This window comes from Kogia breviceps, chromosome 2 (assembly GCF_026419965.1).
Source record: "Kogia breviceps isolate mKogBre1 chromosome 2, mKogBre1 haplotype 1, whole genome shotgun sequence".
Classification (NCBI taxonomy): domain Eukaryota; kingdom Metazoa; phylum Chordata; class Mammalia; order Artiodactyla; family Physeteridae; genus Kogia; species Kogia breviceps.
The window spans coordinates 148,587,868-148,607,932 of NC_081311.1; the positions used below are offsets into that span (position 1 = coordinate 148,587,868).

General features: G+C 37.5%; 1 protein-coding gene across 3 annotated transcripts in view; it reads right to left on the minus strand.

The window, feature by feature from the left end:
* Window positions 1-18,787: 18,787 nt before the first annotated feature.
* Window positions 18,788-20,065, minus strand: part of CWC22 (CWC22 spliceosome associated protein homolog) — a 63,092-nt gene continuing 61,814 nt past the window's right edge. For all 3 annotated transcript variants that reach the window (XM_059053597.2, XM_067026412.1, XM_067026411.1), the window contains one exon: window positions 18,788-19,611. In XM_059053597.2, the coding sequence (XP_058909580.1) occupies window positions 19,046-19,611 (566 nt within the window). In that variant the 3' untranslated portion in view covers window positions 18,788-19,045. The remainder of the gene's footprint in view (window positions 19,612-20,065) is intronic.

The window sequence follows — 20,065 nt, forward strand, 5'->3', positions numbered from 1 at the left end:
GGCTTTAAAAATACAATTGACCCTTGAACAACAGGGGGTTAATTCACATATAAATTATAGTCTGCCCTCCATATCCAGGGTTCCTCTACATCAAGGGTCAACCAACCACCAACTGTGTAGTACTGTAGTATTTACTACTGAAAAATATTTTTGTATAAGTGGACCCCATACAGTTCAAATCCACATTGTTCAAGGGTTAATTGTACTAGCAACATTCTATTTCTTAAGATTAGCAGTGGATACACAGGTGTTCCTTTTTATTGTTAATCTTTATGCCTTAAAATACATTATAAGTGCTCTTTTTAATGTTGTCAATATTTAGTACAAATATTATATTAAGCTATTTTAAAATAGCCTAAAAGGAAATACCCCATGTTGTTAACTATAATTGCATTTGAATCATGCAACTATGGGTATTTTTATTTTCCCACCTTTTCTGATACTTTCATTTTTTTTTTCTTGCAACTGTATTAAATTGATAATAAAAATGTAATGATGAACACACTTAATACAAAATAAGAAGCATATGGTTTCACAACATGATAAATCTCTTTGCATACAATACCAAGCTCAGATAATCCTATTATCTAGAATCTTGTCTTTTATTTATAGATAGACAAATTTCTAAAATACTATAGAGTGGGAAGGCTCCTATGGGTTCTATTTTTTCTGAGTAAAAACATAATATCAAGTTTCCAATGAATTAAGGAAGCTTTATTACTCTTTGGAACTTATGAAGGTTTTTAAACTGAATTACTTCAGTTTCTTGATTATATTTAATGAGAAATTAATTAGAGATCTGGGACTGATAAAATTATGACTGCTGAGAATTAAACTTGTTTCAAACAGTCTGTGACAAAGATAAGATTGATTTAATTTTGACTTAATGTGTTTATAGAAAGAAAATGTTAGAATAAGGCCCATTGGTAAGAGAAGCACTGACACTGATAGGTTTTTAGATAGAGAATTTGCTTAGGCTTCAAAGCATTTTTAATAACTAGTTGAATAATCAAATCCTAAAGAGAAAAAGACTTTTTTTAATGTGCTGAATTCAACTTACTATAGAAATTACAGTTTGCAAAATCATGTAAGGGAGACAATGAGATTTTAAAAATCTCATTGGAAGCTGCTTCAGTTTTTCTAACATTAAAAAAAAAAGCTAACTTATGCTTAAGGGTGAATACTGTTTACTATTTGAAAAGTATAGCTTTGCCTGCAGTTTTTATTTTAAATGGCCTGAATTGTTTTTAGTTCTCTTTTAATTTCCAGCCATATTTATTGAGGTATAATCATATACAGTGAAATGCACAGATATTAAATGTGTAGTTCAATCCAATTTAACAAATGAATACACCTGAGTAACCCAAACACCTATAAAGATATAGACTGCTACCATCACCCCAGAACCTTCCCTTGTGCCTATAGTCTATTAACTTAGAACCCCATGCAACCACTTCCCTGATATCTATTACCATTGATTGGATTTGATTTTTCAAGAATCATGTAGTATTCACTCTTTTGTGTCTGGCTTCTTTTGTTCAGCATAATGTTTTAAAAATTGTTTCATGCTTTTTGTTCTATTGTATACCACGATCTGTTTATCCACTTTCCTGTTGATGGCCACCTGGGTTGTTTCCAGATTTTAGCTATTACAAATAAAGCTGCTATGAATATTTTTGTATAAGGCATTGGTGAACAGTATGTTTTAAATTCTTTTGGATTAAATACTTAGGTGTGGGACTGCTGGATTATACAGTAAATATATGTTGCTTTTTTCTTTAACTGCCAAAGCATTCTCCAAAGTAGTTATTCCACACTATACTCCCACCATGAATATATGAGAGTTTTGGTTGATCCATTCATTGCCAACTTTGATATGGTCAGCCACCTTCATTTTAGCCATTCTAGTAGGTGTGTAGTGGACTATAATGTTCTCTTCTTGAATATTCTTGTCTGATCTTGATTGATATCAGGGAAATCTGGCCTCATAAAACAAGCTGGGAAGCGTTTCCTCTTGCTGTATTTTCTGAAACTTTGGGAAGCTCTATATGATGGTTTTGAGTTCTTTATTAGATATAAGTCGATCAAGATTTTCTTCAAATTGTCATGTTAGTTTTTGTAATTTGTATCTACATTGAATTTGCCTATTTCATCTAAGTTTTAACTTATTGGTGTAAGATTTTATAATATCCCTTTAATATCTGCAGAATTTGTAATGATATTCCATCTATCATTCCTAGTATTGGCTATTTGTGCTTTATCTCTTTCTTGATCAGTTCTGTTAGATATTTAAAATTTTATTAATCTTTTCAAAGAACCAAATTTTGACATCATTCATTTTTTGGTTTTTGTCCATTTTCCATTTCACTGATTTCAACTCCTGTTTTATTAGATCATTTCTTTTACTTATATTTGGCTTAATTTGCTCTGATTTTCAAGCTTCATAAGTTAGAAACCTAAGTCATTTAATCTACATCATCTTTTTTTCCTAATATAAGCTTATATTGAAGCTTATAAAAATAAAATATAAAAAATTAAGAAAAAATGTAAGCTTATAATATAAAAAATATATTTTACAAGTTTATATTTTTTTCTAGTATAAGCATTTATATTTGAAATATAAATTTACCTCTAGGCACAGCTTAAGCTGCATGCCACACATTTTGAAATGCTGTGTTTTAATTGTTATTCAGTTCTAAATATTTTTAATTTCTCTTGGGATTTCTTCCTTGGTTCATGAGTTGTTTAGAAATGTGTTGTTTATGTTCCAAACATTTGGGGATTTTCTAGACATCTTAATGTTATTAATTTCTAATTTAATTCTAGTGTGAAATAACAAATGTTGGTGAGGATATGGAGAAAAGGGAACTCTTGAAATATTGATGGAAATATAAATTTGTGTAGCCACTATGGAAATTAGTATGGAGGTTCCTCAAAAAACTAACAATAGAACTACCATATAATCCAGCAATTCCACTTCTGGGTATATATCTGAAAAAAATGAAAACACTAATTCAAAAAGATACATGCACCCCAATGTTCATAGCAGCATTATTTACAATAGCCAAATTATGGAAGCAACTAAGTGTCCAACAACAGATGAATGGATAAAGAATATGTGGTATATATACACAATGGAATATTACCCAGCCATAAAAAGTTATATTCGGCCATTTGAAACAACATGTATGGATCTAGAGGGTGTTATGCTAAGTGAAATAAGTCAGAAAGAGAAAGTCAAATACTGTATCTTATCACTAATATGTGGAATCTAAACAATGAACCAACAAATGAATATAACAAAAGGTAAACAAATTTACAGATATAGCAAACAAACTAGTGGTTACCAGTGGGGAGAGGGACAGGGAGAAGGGCAAGATAGGGTAGGAGATTAAGAGATGCAAACTACTATGTGTAAAATAAATGAGCAAAAATGACATATTATACAGTACAGGGAAATATAGCTATTATTTTCTAATAACTTTAAATGGAGTATAATCTATAAAAATATTGAATCACTATATTGTACACCTGAAACTAATACAATATTGTAAATCAACTATAATTCAATTAAGAAAAATACTATTGCGATCAGAAAACATAATCCAAAGATTTCAACCTTTGGAATTTATTGAGACTTGTTTTATGGCCCAATATACAGTCTACCTTGATAAATTTTTCATGTGTAATTGAGAAGAATTTATATTCTCTTGTTTTGGGCTGTACTGTTTTGAAAGGGACAATTAGCTCGTTAGTTGATCCAGTTTTTCCAGTCTTCTATATCCTTACTGATTTTTATTGTCTACTTGCTCTATCATTTACTGAGGTGCTAAAATCTCCCACTAGGTTTGTCTATTTCATACTAATAACTTCAAGCATTTAAGAGCTTTAGTAGATGCATACATAGTGTTTTCTGTTTTATTATTATGAAATGTCTCTCTTCCATCTATGAATATTCTTTGTCTTGAAGAGTCTGATATATATATTTTTATTTTTTTATTTTTTTGCTTTTGCGGTACACGTGCCTCTCACTGTTGTGGCCTCTCCCGTTGCGGAGCACAGGCTCCGGACGCGCAGGCTCAGCGGCCATGGCTCACGGGCCCAGCCGCTCCGCGGCATGTGGGATCTTCCCGGACCGGGGCACGAACCCACATCCCCTGCATAGGCAGGCGGACTCTTAACCACTGCGCCACCAGGGAAGCCCGAGTCTGATATTTTAGAGTCTCACTCTGATGAATGAGAGCAAATTGTCTTTGAGTATGAGGATCTTAGGATTTCTGAAACATCACACTGGCCTTTACTCAGATTTTCAAAATGTGTTTAAAAAGCCCAGCCATTTTCTTCTTACTCACTTTTGTGGCATCTTCCTCTTCCTCCAGCTGTTCCACCAAGAATGGAGCATCTGTGGATCTCCTCTCTCACTTTCTGAATTGCAGTTTATTAGGTTTCTTTGCATCCTCAGCTCTCTTCTGTGCTCCCCCCAAAACAAAACAAAACTATGAATTGGTACATTATCCAGATTGTTCTTGTTGTTTAGGTAGGAACAATGCTCTCTTGTGACTTTCTATAGCCTACACCATAACTGGATGCAAAAGGGCCAACATAAGCATTTAAATAACATAAGGCTCTCTCTCTTAAATCCTATACAACTATTAAGTTCTTCAGATTAGTTTGTTACTTCTCCTTTCCCCAAGCAGGACCATGATTACATTAACCTAGACTTGATTGCAGGGGTCCTCAATCTTTTCTTGATGATGTTACTTTCAATATAATAGAAGTGTCATGTACCATCACAGAGATTATATTTAATATAAGTGAATCTTACCCTAAGCAAGTCCCTCAACTATGGAGTCTCCTCTCATTGGTGCCTCTCCCCCATCCTTCTTTGTCACCAAGTTTCCCTCCTCTAATCTTGCCTGTTCTCAGGTGCACTCTGTACACTGCTGAGAGATAATTCCTAAAACACAGATGTGGTCCTGTAGCCAGTTTTGAAGCCCTTCAATGGTTCCCCACAGCACAGATTACAATGTTCCTTATGATCTGGCCCTGTATCAAATCTACAGACCCTTATTTTTAGATCACAAGATATGTGGTTTTAGTTTCATCCAACAACCTTCTGTTTTGAACTCTATTTAGTGACAGTAAAGTTAATCTAGCCAGCCTGGGGTAAATCCAGTGATGCCATGGTTTTCTTGTTCCCTCTTTTCTCCCCTAGATTGGGCCTCTCATTCTTTAGTGTTTGGGTCCATCTTGGAACATCGTAGTTATCACCACTCTTCTACACTGGCAAATCCTGTGATGTCTGAGTGCTCATGAACCCACAGTGTGAAACAGTTGTGGGTTTCACAGTGTATCTGCTGCTGTGCCTTCTCCTTCCTACGATGCCCCAAACCACAAATCCACAGGTTCTCAGTGTCATATTCACAGGAAAGTCTTTTGGCTAGTGCCCTCTCCTAGTTGAGTTTTTTGAGGAATCTATAAGTCTCCCTAAGATTCTTTTGTCTATTTATTGTATTTAGACATTTCTAAGGTATTCTCCGGTGCTATGATGATATAAAGAATTCTTCAGGGCTTGTCACCTTCTCAGGAAACCCAAAAGGGCAGCAGGTTACAGGACTCTTTTTTTTTTTTTTTTTGCGGTATGCGGGCCTCTCACTGTTGTGGCCTCTCCCATTGCGGAGCACAGGCTCTGGACGCGCAGGCCTAGTGGCCATGGCTCACGGGCTTAGTTGCTCCACGGCATGTGGGATCTTCCCGGACCAGGGCACGAACCCGTGTCTCCTGCATCGGCAGGCGGATTCTCAACCACTGCGCCACCAGGGAAGCCCTACAGGACTCTTTAACTGCGAATTTCAAATTTATACCAGGTCATTTGTTCTCCCTTAGGATTCAGAGGATAAAAAACGAAGTCCTCTGCATCACATATTCTTCCAAATATCTCTGCCTTACTCTTTTGAAACTCAAAAGCGAAGGCATCTTTGTTCTCTGATTCTACTGGGGCAACTCCCATTGAGGACAATAAGTCGCCTGCCTGATGATTTAAATGCTGAAAAGGGTAATAGAAAGTAGAAATAACAAGAATAGAAATAGCATTCACTGTGATACTCCTCAACAGTCGTATAATGATGGTGTTATTGAGCCTCTATCAGTACAGCATATACTTGGGGAGGTTTTTCTTATTGTGGCCACACAGTTGTGTTAATTATTCACCAGTCTCCCTCATCCTGCACCTCTGATTAGTAATATACATCAGAAAGACAGTGGCTAAGAGATAGGGACTAGCATGCGCAGCTAAGAGAACTGATTCATTATATAGAAGTCTCCTAAAAACTCAAATTACAAGCCACAAGTCTCTCAGAGTGAGGAAAATTATAAAAATTACTGGCTGTCCTACTACACTGCAAAGAGATGAATGCCAACTTTTCCTGAGCTTGCTTCTTTATGTTGCATTTGTGGCATAAACTAAAATCATGGGTTTGGTAGGGATCAAAAGATTACTTTTAGATATGTCCCAAAAGGAGAGAAGTCTTTCTTTCAAAAGCTTAACGTAGATTCCACAACCCTCCATGGCAAATTTGTTCAACATTTCTCTGACAGGAAACATTTTCCTTTAAAAAAAACAATCATGTAGTTGCTAAAGAACAGTTTTGACCATTATTTTCGAAACAGATAGGAAACAGTGATCAGCATGGTTTGTGGGAAAACCTTAATATATCTGTATGTCATTCCTAGAGTTTTCAAAGAGGCTGGCATAGTAAAATAAAATAATGATAAAAACAATGCAATAGATATTTTAAATATTTTAATATTTGTAAAGCTAAATATTGGAGGTTTATGTTGTAAAACTGACCACTTAGGAGAAAAGACTAGAAGAACAAGGAGAAACCGCCATCATTATTAAAACATTTGCTAACTGTGTAATAGTATGTGAAAGGTATTATACTAGTTGCTGTGCAAAAAGTTCAGAGATCATTGTTGTATGTATCTGTTAGGTTTTGTTGTATAGCAAAATACTCTTAAATCAGTGGTTTAAAAGAGCAAGCATTTATTAGTTCTTAAAGTTCTGAGGGTTGATTGGGTGGTTCTTCTAGTCTGTGACAGCCAGGTCACGGCTCATTCATGTTTGGTGCTTGGCAGGCTGGTTGGTCTGGGAGCCTCATTTATATGTGTGGCAGTTGTCTCAATGCAGGCTAGGGGGGTGGCCCCAGCCTCTCATCACCCAGCAAGCTAGCCTGGGCTCATACACTTGGTGGGAAAAGGATTTCCAGCATCACGATATGCCATGCCCCAATGACAAGACTACTCAAGCCTCCCTGTGCATGTTTGCTAATAGTCCGTTGGCCAAAGCCAGTCACATACCTAGATTTAAACCTCTCACAGAGGTGTAAATTATATATTCTTGTTTTAAAAAGGCTGAAATTCTAACTAGGGTTCAGATAAATACTCAGATTCAGTATTGGGTACCTCTTTGGCTCCCAACAGTGGAGTGATAGAGTATAACTCAGTGATAAGGGCTGTGCAGAGAGAGATTAGATAAATTGTGGCCATGAATCCCCTTCATCGTGCATCTTTTTTTTTTTTTTTTTTGCAGTATGCGGGCCTCTTACTGTTGTGGCCTCTCCCATTGCGGAGCACAGGCTCAGCGGCCATGGCTCACGGGCCCAGCCGCTCCGCGGCACGTGGGATCCTCCCAGACCGGGGCACGAACCCGCGCCCCCTGCATCGGCAGGCGGACTCCCAACCACTGCGCCACCAGGGAAGCCCCGTGCATCTTTTAAAATAGTTATCATGAGGCAATACTTCCAGCTGTATTTGAGTTGGAAAGAAGGTCAAAAGCACCTATAGATTTTACACCTCTGTATCGTTTTTTTGCTTTGCTACTGAACAGAAAGTGTACAAATCCAAAGCATTTATGAGTCAATGCATTAGCTCAAAACGAAGACAATTTTGTAACTAATACCTGGAATGTATTAGTTTTTTTTTTTTTTTTTGCGGTATGTGGGCCTCTCACTGTTGTGGCCCCTCCCTTCGCGGAGCACAGGCTCCCGACGCGCAGGCCCAGCGGCCATGGCTCACGGGCTCAGCCGCTCCGCGGCACGTGGGATCTTCCCGGACCGGGACACGAACCCTCATCCTCTGCATCGTCAGGCGGACTCTCCACCACTGCGCCACCAGGGAAGCCCTGGAATGTATTAGTTTTAGTAACTAGTTACAGAATTAGTTTTGTAACTAATAACTAATGTCTGGAAATAGAACAATACCAGTACCCAATAGTCCCATTTGTCTCTTCTCCCAACATCGTCCCACTCTCCTCCGCAAAGGTAACCACTATCCTGATTAGGTCAGTTTTACTGTTTTCCTATTTCATGTAGTTGGGATCATATAGCATGTGTTCCTCTGAGTTCTTTGGTCAACATTTATGTTCTTTACATTTATCCATGTTGTTGAACACAGCTGTGGTTTTATCATTTTCATTTCTGTATAGCATTCCACTGCATGAATACACCACAAGTTTATTTATCCATTCTACTGTTGATGAATGTTGGGTTGTTCCAATTTTGGGCTATTATGAATAATGATATTCTGAATATTCTTGTACTCATCTTTTGGTGCATATTTGTACACACTTCTGTTGAGAAGAAAGGAGATTGAAATGTTTGTAGTGTTCTTACTGTTCAAGTACCTAAGTACGTAACATGTAGTGTTTGGGGGTTTTTTTTAACAGCTTTACTGAGGTAATACTGACAAAATTGTAAGACATTTAAAGTGTACAAAGTGATGATTTGATACACATTTACACTGTGTAAGAATATCCCCCCATGGAGTTATCTCTTACCTCACATATTTATCATTTTTGTTTGTTTGTTTGTTTGTTTTGGTGAGAACATTTTTCTGTTCTCTTAGCAAATTGTATTTATATAATACAATGTTATCGACTATAGTCACCATGTTATACATTAGGTTCTTAGACCTTATTCATCTTATAATTGAAAGTTTGTACCCTTTTACCACCCTCCCCCTATTCAACATGCAGTATTCCACTGCCCTGTTGAGCACTTAGAAGTGAAATTACTGGCTCATAGGGAACATGTATGTTCAAATTTAGCTGATATTGTCAAACAATTTTCAAAACTGACTTTACTCATTTACACTCCCATCACTTCGGCACTTTTTTTCCCTTTAACACACTTTTATGCATACATCTTTATCTTCATTTTGGTGTCCTAGGTTTGAAGCTAATGCATTCTTACCTTCTATTGTCTCTTGCTTTACTACAAAATATTTACATCTGGACTCCAATTAGGTTAACAATAATTGATCCTGCATTTAAAATTTCCTAAAACCCAGAGGATCCCAAAGTGTATCAAATCATTCTACCTAGCAATAAACCAAAATAATCTGTTTGCCCATTCACTCATCAAATGCTTATTGACTACCTATAAGGGATAGATTTGGGGCTTCCGTGGTGGTGCAGTGGTGGAGAGTCCGCCTGTCGATGCAGGGGACACGGGTTCGTGCCTCGGTCCGGGAAGATCCCACATGCCGCGGAGTGGCTGGGCCCGTGAGCCATGGCCGCTGAGCCTGCGCGTCTGGAGCCTGTGCTCCACAACGGGAGAGGCCACAACAGTGAAGCCCGCGTACCACAAAAAAAATAACTTTGTTTCTTCCTTTTTGGACAGAAAATAATATTAAGGACATAAGGAAAACTGTTCTCAAAACTTGAGAAATGGCAATATTTACTTTCTGCGTTTTTTCTATATTTTGAGGAAGCATCTCTGTGTATCATGGGGTTTTCAGGCAGCATTTATATTCTGTAAGAAGATTGCAAATGTTCGAAGTCTTCTTACTGTTCAGTATTTCATACTGTAAAATGATCAGGAGAATACATTAGTTGTAAAGGTAATGAGCTCAAGTATCTTTGTGGTTTAAAGGAGGCATTACAGCTCCCCAAATAGCTGCAGTTAGTCCTTTTCACTGGTAATATGAAACCAATTTTTGTTTGTGAACTGAATTGTTACATCTGTGCAGAACATTTCAAAGCCCAGGAAGAGTGCTGTAGGAAAAGTGAGGTTCTGTTCTAAAAATAGAGCACTAGTAATAAAATTAACCTCATTTAAAATCACTCATTTAGATATTTCCCTGAAGTATTAAGAGCCACCCAAAGGTCCTTTTTAATATTTTTCACAGGTTATCTTTATGGACTATATATTTATTTTCATCTATACTCAAAAGGAAAGGCTACATGCAGAAGCATGTAAACAAAAGTATAGTGTGGTGGGAAGAGCTGTCCTTGTCACCCAAAACTGCCGAACAACAGGAAACACCCTGAATTAATACAGATGCTTTTAGTGCAAGTGGTACAAATCCAAATCAAAGTAGCTTAAATAGAAAAGCGAATTCATTGGCTCATATAACTTGGAAGTCTAGCGCCAGCCACACTTAAATTTATTTAGGGACTCAAAATTGTTAGGACTCCTCCTCTATCTGGGCACTGCTTGCTTTTGAGTTGTACTCATCCTCTGTACTGCAGATTGGCTTTTTCCATGGTGCAGTGGATGCTCTAGCTTCAATAAACAACTTCCTTGCTCTGTGTGCCCTTAGATACGGCCCTGTGTACCCTTAGATACGGCCCTGTGTTTCATGTTCCAAACTGAAAAGCTACTGTAGAAGCTCTGATTGGCCCAGCTTAGGTCACATGCTCACTCATGAACCAATGGCATTGCCCAGGGGGATCAGGTACTTTGTATGGTTAGGCCAGGGAGTTGTTTCTTTGGCAGGTTTACCAGAATTATCTGATCAGAGAGAAGGAATAATCCTCATACAAAAACAGTGAATGTTCAGTACAGCCTTCATAAGGCTTTTATGACCATATATCGGTCGTAAAAACAGTGTTAGAGGGCCTTCCCTGGTGGCGCAGTGATTACGAATCTGCCTGCCAATGCAGGGGACGTGGGTTTGAGCCCTGGTCCGGGAAGATCCCACATGCTGCGGAGCAACTAAGCCCATGCGCCACAACTACTGAGCCTGCGCTCTACAGCCCACGATCCACAACTACTGAGCCCACGTGCCACAACTACTGAAGCCTGTGAGCCTAGAGCCCGTGTTCCACAATAAGAGAAGCCACTGCAATGAGAAGCCTGCACACTGCAACGAAGAGTAGCCCCCGCTCACCACAACTAGAGAAAGCCCACGCACAGCAACGAAGACCCAACACAGCCAAAAATAAAATAAAAAATAAAATAAAATAAATTAAATTTATATTTTAAAAAAGTGTTAGAGAAGGGTAGCTCTCTGATTAAGCAAAATGGGTGCTATATAAAGTATGGGACTCATAAGGACTCCTAATTCATACCAGATACTGTTCCAGGATTTTTTTCTAGGAGGGAAACCGACTCACAGGAGATTCAATCCCATTTGCCCAATCATTTAGGTCTTGTAATGCACGAAATTACTGATTAAATGACTAGTTAATTCACTTTAACAACCATTTGACTGTCACTGAGTGTTTGATCAAAAATTAAGGTATTTGGATATTGGATAATCTAATTCTCTAATATGGGATTAAAAAATAATACAATAGTCACAGCTGGTTGTTTTCCATTCCTAAAATGTGTTGGTTATAATAAACAGCTGTGACAAGAAACCAGAACCTATATGAGACAATCATTTTAACAGGCTAATCATGCTTCCATTTGCAGAAAATCCACCTTTTAAAATGTCAACCAGAATGTGTTCTGTTCTCTATTAAATGGTGAGTTCATTTAAAACAAATCTCACCCTCACAAAAACAAGAGGGCTGTATAAGTAGACACAGCTTTATATGAGTGGAAGACAGAGAAGTTCCCACAATAAACACTATCATTGTGATCCACTGAAGAGTATTTCCTAAGTGCTACATCTATGGCCGTGGTCATCAATTAGAGATGATTTTGCCTCCAAGGGTCTATTTGGCAATGTCTGGAGACCTTTTTCATTTTCAGGACTGGGAGGCTGGTACTACTGGCATCTAATAGGTAAGGCCAGGGATGCTGCTAAACATTCTACGATGTACAGGACAGACCCCCCAAACCAAAGAATTAATTAACCCAAAATATCAATAGTGCTGGGGTTGAGAAACCCTGGTCTATAGCAAGGTACAGACAGAAAGGCAATGTTTAAGACAAAACTCCTGCCACTGACAAATGTATAATCTACTTAGGTGGGGTAAGACAAAAAATAAAAACGACCTCATTGTATGATATACAGGTGCTAATTACAAGTTGTTTACTCTGTGTGCCTTGAATTGCATCAAGCACTATAGAAGGAAAAGGCATTGTTGGGTTCTACAGCAGAGCAACCTTCAAGTTAGTAGCAAGGCGGATGTGTGTTGAATCTTGAAAGATTTGGATGGGCAAACAGAAAAGGATATTTTAGGAGGAGGGTAGGAGGGAGGCAGAAATCCAGAGAGGAGAAAGGGTAGTATTTTTCCAGGGCAGTAAATAACCAGCTCAGCTATAGCGGTGTTTGTGCGACAGGGTAACCTTAAGAAAAAACTGATTTCACCTGTCATGTGTGATCATGTGGTGGATAGAGTTCTGGCTTTGCCATGTCTTAGCTGGGAAGAGAGGAGCATGTGAACTGTAAAATTGGGATAGCGCTTACCTTTTAGTTGTCGATGTAAAAATTAGGCACTCTAAAATGTCGGCCACATAGTAGTGCTCAAAGGATGGTCGGTCAGCTGCTAGAAACAACATTAAGACAGACAGATGGGGCTTCCCTGGTGGGGGTGGTTGAGAGTCCGCCTGTCCATGCAGGGGACACGGGTTTGTGCCCCGGTCCAGGAAGATCCCACGTGCCACAGAGCGGCTGGGCCCGTGAGCCATGGCCGCTGAGCCTGCGCGTCCGGAGCCTGTGCTCCGCAACGGGAGAGGCCGCAACAATGAGAGGCCCGCGTACCGCAAAAAAAAAAAAAAAAAAAAAAAAAAAAAAAAAAAAAAAAAAAGAAAAAGAAAGGCAAATGGAACTTGAACTTTAAAGAAATGCTAGAGCAGTCACTGGACTTCAGTGGATAAGGTGAGGACTGGACGAAAATAATGCTTTAGATTAACCTGAATCTAGGTAGATAGTATATAAGTGGTCACTGCACTGATTTTTCTGGATAGCTAACATTTTTCAAAGTATAAGTTTTTAGTTTTTAAACTTGATCTGGTTTAGGCTCAATTGAAAACAGGTCCCCTGTTTGTGTGTCCTCTTTGCTATATCCTCAGAACAGTATCTGACACACAGTAGATGACCAATAAGCAATTGTCCAGTCCAGCCATAAGTAAAAAGGCTCAAGACTATGGTGGTGTCAGAGTGGGAAGATAGGGACATTCGCAAAGACTTCCAAAAGCAATATTGATAGAATTTGGCAATTTGAGGATAGGGGAACAGCTCTGAAAATGCAAAAGTGACAGGAGATTGGTGGAATCATCACAGTTGAGTTGGAAAAGATGCAGATCTGAGGAAAAATGAATTGTATTTTGGATCCATGACATGGGGAATAGGCCAGTGAAATGCAGAACTGAAACTTGACACAAGTTTTGGAGTAATTTAGCTAGAGGGGATTGCTGAGATTAGCAAAGTCAATGAGGTTTCTCAAGAAAGATGAAGGGCCTATTCTCCCACTATTATGAGAGCAGAAACTAAAGCTAAGATCTTCTTTGCATAATAAAAGTGTTATTTCAAAATTAAGTGAAAGATCATTTTTGAGGGTTTAGAGTGGAATCACAAACCAGCTACTCCGAAAGCTAATTTACCTGTAGAGACTGCTTTCTTTGGACCTTCAATAAACTTTGGGCTGTTTTAAACTTACTCAAAGTCATTGTCAACATTAAACAATCAAAAGCTACATACAAATTCTTATTCTTTAATCCTCTTGAAAACCAGGCAGATTTGTCAATCTCAGCGTACGGCACAATTGGGTGGAGCTGGGCACCTATTGCTGCCTTTAAATGACTCCAGTTTACCGCTGCATTTGATTGCTTCAGCTGTGTGATCCACCTGGCCCCTGTAGGTATTTGAGTTTGCAGTTCTTGGTCTAGTGGTACCATATCAGTACACTGATAGTACAAACTGTAACGATGAGCACGTAGTGCCAGGCACTGTTTTAAGCATGCCACAGAGATCATTTACTATTTGAGGGAGTTACAATTATTAAACCATATTACAGATGAGAAAACTGAGACATAGAAGTTAAAGGACCTGTCTGAAAAGTTAAAAAGAAAAAAAAAAAGGACTGCCTGAATGCAGGTCAACAACCAGCAAGTGGTAAAAAGTCAGACTTACATGTGCAGTTAGCCAAACAGTATTCAATTTAAATGGTCATAAATTACTCTATATGAACCTGAGTCTTTTTCTAAAAGAAAGCCTGTGCTCTTCTGTACGTACACACAGACATGCACACTCTATCTGACTTTGGCTGAGTATCTCCTTTCTTCTTCTACCTGTGCAAAGTTGGCCTAAGGTGAACTCAACAGTTTCATCCCACCCCACAAAGCATGGTCTCGTGTGGTGAGGAGGGTGAGTTATAGTGAGTGGTAAGGAGATGTCCACACATGTATCTCTAGAAAACATACAATGCAGATAGGACGAACTTCAAGAAACATATGTTCTAACTGGAGATATGTAACATGCTCAGAAGCTTTTAAGGACATTTAAAAAGAAACATGTGGGTGGGTATAAATAGAAGTTGTAGAACATATCCAAGGCTGAAAGGCTGAGGGGACACAAGAGATCAGAATAAGGAGAGCCAGGGAAACCACTTGGAAGTGTTTCAGTTAGGGTTTGGAAGTGTACACACAAAGATGTCCACATGAAGGCAACAGGTTTCCTAAAGGTCACACGAGGCACTCTGGGTTCTCTCCTAAAATATCAGCGGACATTAAAGTTTGCTTGACTGAAGAAACGTTTATCCAGTGGAACAAACATGGAACAGAATGAAAGAATTTGAAAGGTCAGAAAGGACATCTGACTACATTGAAAAAAGTGAGAAAAGGATTAGGAAAAAAAGGATCAGGGTTCTAAAAGATCTTGATGAATGAAAGCATATAATTATAAAGTAGACATGAATTAGGGGGAAAAAACCACACCAGCTGAGTCAAAATGACAGTGGAATAACCAAAGTATTAAAATCAAGAACAAAAAATTCCCTCATAAAAAAAAATTCCCTCATAACTATCAGAGATAATGAAAACTTTTTTTCTCCTTTCTGACAACACGTTTGGGAAATGTGAAATCAGGGGTATAAGAAGCTGGTCACTTAAATTAAAAGAATATATACATCTGGGTTTCCCTGGTGGCGCAGTGGTTGAGAGTCCGCCTGCCGATGCAGGGGACACGGGTTCGTGCCCCGGTCCGGGAAGATCCCACATGCCGCGGAGCGGCTGGGCCTGTGTGTCCGGAGCCTGTGCTCCGCAACGGGAGAGGCCACAACAGTGAGAGGCCCGCGTTACCACACACAAAAAAGAATATATACATCTGGCAAAGAAGCACTATAATAGGAGAGAAATGATAGAGAATTACTCTGTCACACATTGACTCTAGAAAAATCCATTAATTTTCTGTGTAGCTATTTTAACACGATCCTTTTTTAACACTGTATCACAGATGACATATAACAGAGCAATCATGAGTCAGTCAATGAACCTCAATTTTCTCCTAAGTCTTTGCTAGATGCTGGGGAAAAAGAAAAACCAGTATTTGTTAAATGCCCACTTTGTGCTATGTATTACTACAGGTCTTTGACTGCTTTATTTCATTTAATCATCACTACAACTGTGTAAGGTGGGCACAATAAACTTAAAAAAATTTTTTTCTGAGGCATAGTTGATTTACAATGTTGTGTTATCTCTGCTGTACAGCAAAGTGACTCAGTTTTACACATATATACATTCTTTTTTATATTTTTTCATTATGGTTTATCCCAGGATATTGAATATAGTTCCCTGTGGGCACAACAAACATTTTAAAGATGAATGTGAAGGTTGGAGAGACGAAATAATTTGCCCAAGTCCACATAGCTGGTAGGTGGCAGAGCTGGTACTCAAATATTACTTCTCTCAAGCTGGAATAAAGCTTATCTGGGTTAAAATCTGGTCTTTCTTGCTACATACCAGCTTTGTGGCCTGAACCTAATTAACCTCTCTGGATTTCACTCTTTTCTTCTGCAATACAGGAAGACAAAACCACTTCTCAAAGGGTTATTTTGTGGAAATTATTTTATTCATTTGTTCATCTATCAAATGATGGACCACAGAACAAGGAACTGAAGAAATGAGGGAAGGGGTAACATTAGAACAAAGTCAATAGCTCTAAAGTTGTGATGAAGTAAAAAAGATTGCTAGAATAGCAGCATTAAAGCAGATGAGCTGGATGGGCAGGGGTCAAAGTATAGTGCTTGAAGGAGAGTTTTCAGAGGTTGTATGGATTTTTATGTTATCATGGAGGAGATGACCACAGGAGTGGGTGGCTAAGGATGTGAAAGGTAGGGGATGGGGGAAGAGAACCTTGGAGGCAAGGAAGTTGGGAAACTGAAAAACAATGAGCAATGCATGCAAAGTATCTAGAACTCAGGTGATCCTTACAAAATGCTAATCCTGAAAAGTAAAAAATTAGACAGAGCAAACATATTTCTTGTCTGTATATTAAAAAGGATGAAAGTGAGAAACCTGACTCAGTGGCAGGCAGTGGACAGGAACACATATTTGACGCTATAGAAATGCATCGGGAAGGCAAATAGTGCAATTCCCCACCCAGGCTCTTATGTACTATGTCCTGATATGACTCCCTTACACCTTAAATACTTCTGCTTGAAGGTACTTAAGTGTTCCGTTAACTGCTTTTGTAAGAGTAAATAAAATCGTGGAGAGTAAAAAAAGCTGAACTAAGTACAACAGGAAACAGTTAACAGTATGCAACAATGGTATGTCATTTTAAGAATATTAAGCATCCTCCTTACAACTTTATATTATTAATTCACTTAGCAGTTCCTTTCCTGTTTTAAAATACAGGAACATATCCAATACATGTTGAATGATCTCTATTATCATCTGTTGATAATGATTATCTGTTATCAGTTTATTGGGATTCCAATTAGGGAGACTTAACTATACTTATAGAGAAAAAAATAAGTAATTTTAACAATTAAAAAAGAAAGTACAACAGGAAATGTTAACAAAACTTTCCAGGCAATATTTATTATAAATAAATATCTATGCCTCAGCAGTTCCTTCTGCCTTGGTTCTTCCCACAGCAAACACCACCTTATGAGATATCTTCTCTGTCCTTCCTCCGTAAAATCATCACCCCCCCACCCTCCCTCCATTATCACACACTCTCTCTTCTTCACATCATTTATTACCACTGGGTACACTTACATTTCTTTGTTCACTGTCTTTCACCATTCTCTCTCCCAACTATAAGAGTTGAGACTTAGTTTCTTTCATTGTTTTACCTCTAATTCTTAGAACAGACTTGGGCACATAGAAGCTCATAAAAGTTACACTAAAAAAAATCTACTTTAATAACTCTTTAAGGTCTTAAGTACTCAATAAAAAGAATGGTTTCCCATTTTTACATTTAGAAAAATTATGAACTAAGGTTAAAGAAAATAAAATTTCTAGTCCACTGTTTTTTCCTTGTTACCACCTCTAAAGATCAATGTTTAGTTAAAAAAAAAATTAACGCTTATTTCCTTTAGGGCTTATAGCCTATGTGTTGCTTAAATCAAATTTGCTGAGCTTCACAGTTCTGTGAAATGTACTATGTCTGCGATGGTCCATTGTAATCACAACTCACCACCTTCTAACCACCACAGATGGAGAAAGTGTTGAAAAGAATTTTTCCAAGCTGCCATATTCGATTTAATACTTTGGGGGACAGAGGGAGAGGAGGAGAGCATAATATTTCTTTACTGACATGGACTTTACTGTTATTTATACTCAAGTTTTTAAATAACAAAAATAGAAGACATTTTGAATCAGAGTATGTCTCAAAGCTAAACATTAAAATGGTGGTCCCATTACTCTTGAACCTGGATACTGGCTAAAATGGATTTTATGTACTTTTAAGGTGAACAAGTACAAGTAGTCTATTTAGTAAATAAGGTTAAATGTCTGTCAGCAGATCTAAAATTTCAGAGGCAATATTTTATTTCAAAAGTAATAAATAATACGGTCACATATTAACTGGTGACAGTTACAATGATAGAAACCCTTAAAATTCTTATAAAAAAAACTAGAATTATTTCAGTTAGTCTTGCCCACATTTCTCATGACTATGTTTTCTGGTGATCTATTAAATCCAAATTAAAAATTAAATACATATTAACTTATCAACAGTGATAAAACTTCAAGGCTGAGAAAAAGCACTAATCACAAAGAATTTCAATTAAACGTTCATCTAACAGTCCAGAAAGAGATGTTATCGAGAGAAATCCTAATTATAAATCAGATAGCTGTGTATCTGTTTAAAAACTAACATACACCCAGCTTCACCAAAACACTTCTGAAAAAAACTACACATACCTATTTTGTTCAAGACATAATATGAAACTTAAAATAATTCCTCTACTTTAAAAAAAGCATGACTCCTAAGAAAGGTTCATAGCATCTCATTAACAAAGCAAAAATGTTAACCTGAAATGGTTCATCTATTTTGGTCTTCAGTTACAAATAAAAAGTCACTAACAATTTATTATAATAATTCTATAAACAATTGGAAACATTATTATCAGAAAAATATTTTGTCAATGGAAAAAAATCACTGATTCAATGAGTATTTGATCGTTTTATTAACAAAATATTGGCAAGAATTACATCCCTCTCTGGTGAAACTTTTCAAATAATTTTATGTGGAGAGCCTTGAGATGTATCAATTACAAAACATTTTTTAAAATGAAAACATTTTTTAAATGTACAAATACAAACCAGTACTTTATACAAGCTACAAAGCTTGTCAATCAATGTAAAAAATAATTTGTTTCAACTGAATATAAGGCATGTTCAGTTTCTGTAATTTTGCAGAATTATTTTTTTTGCTTTGTTGGAGACTTTTCTCTTCGCCGGTCCTGAGTTTTCTTTGATTCTCTGGATTGTTCAGAGTATCGGCTAGATTTTTCCCATCGCCTCTCAGCACCATTCTGATACCTATCTTCATCACTTCTAGAGGCTGAGTGTTTTTTATCCTTTTCTCTTGACTTGGACCTATCCTTTCTTCTAAAATTCTCACTGTCCTTATTTCGGTATTTGTGCTCATTTTCAGAGAAAGAATTTCTTCTCTCTCCTCTTTTCTTTCTGGGATCCCCAAGATTATGTTCCAAATCCATGTACATTTCTTGGTCTCTGTCCTTCATGGCTCTGCTGTTTCGCTCAGAAGGAAGCCCTCTGTCTGAAGTGTACTTTGTTACGGGATCTCTTGAATCTCTGTCTCTGGGTTTCCCTGACCTCCTTTCTCTCTCGGTCCTCGTTTCCTGGTGCCGTTGCTCTGGTCTCCTTTCTTCTTGTTTCCTATCATTCGTGTGTTGTTTCCTGATCAATTTATTTACTTCTTTCCTTCTGTGGTTCCCTTGCCCCTTCTTTCTTACATCTTTATCTGCATGTGTAAAATGAAATATAGTTAGCTTTCATTTTAGTCTTAATTTTACAACTGAAAAATCACACTTATTGATGCATTATAGGTTTACTACTTCAGACAAACTGGATGCAGAGCCAAATCAATTGAATGCAAAGTCTGATGACAGAACATTATACAAATAGTGTAATTTTTAAGAATATACAATATATTAACCGAAGTACTGCTTTGATCCTTAACTCAAAAGAGTAAACAAGAACTTTAAAAAAACTATAGCAAATGTAAAAGTTTTAATGAAGGACTAAAGTGGTACCTTTCCACTCACAAATTTTATCCAAAACATGAATTCCAGCCCACATGCATTATGTCATATGAAATATTATGTCAGATCTTGTACATAATTAAAATGCAACGATCATACATGCCAGCAACATCACTTCCTAAAAGGTGAGTTGAGCGGGATGACTGGGTTTGT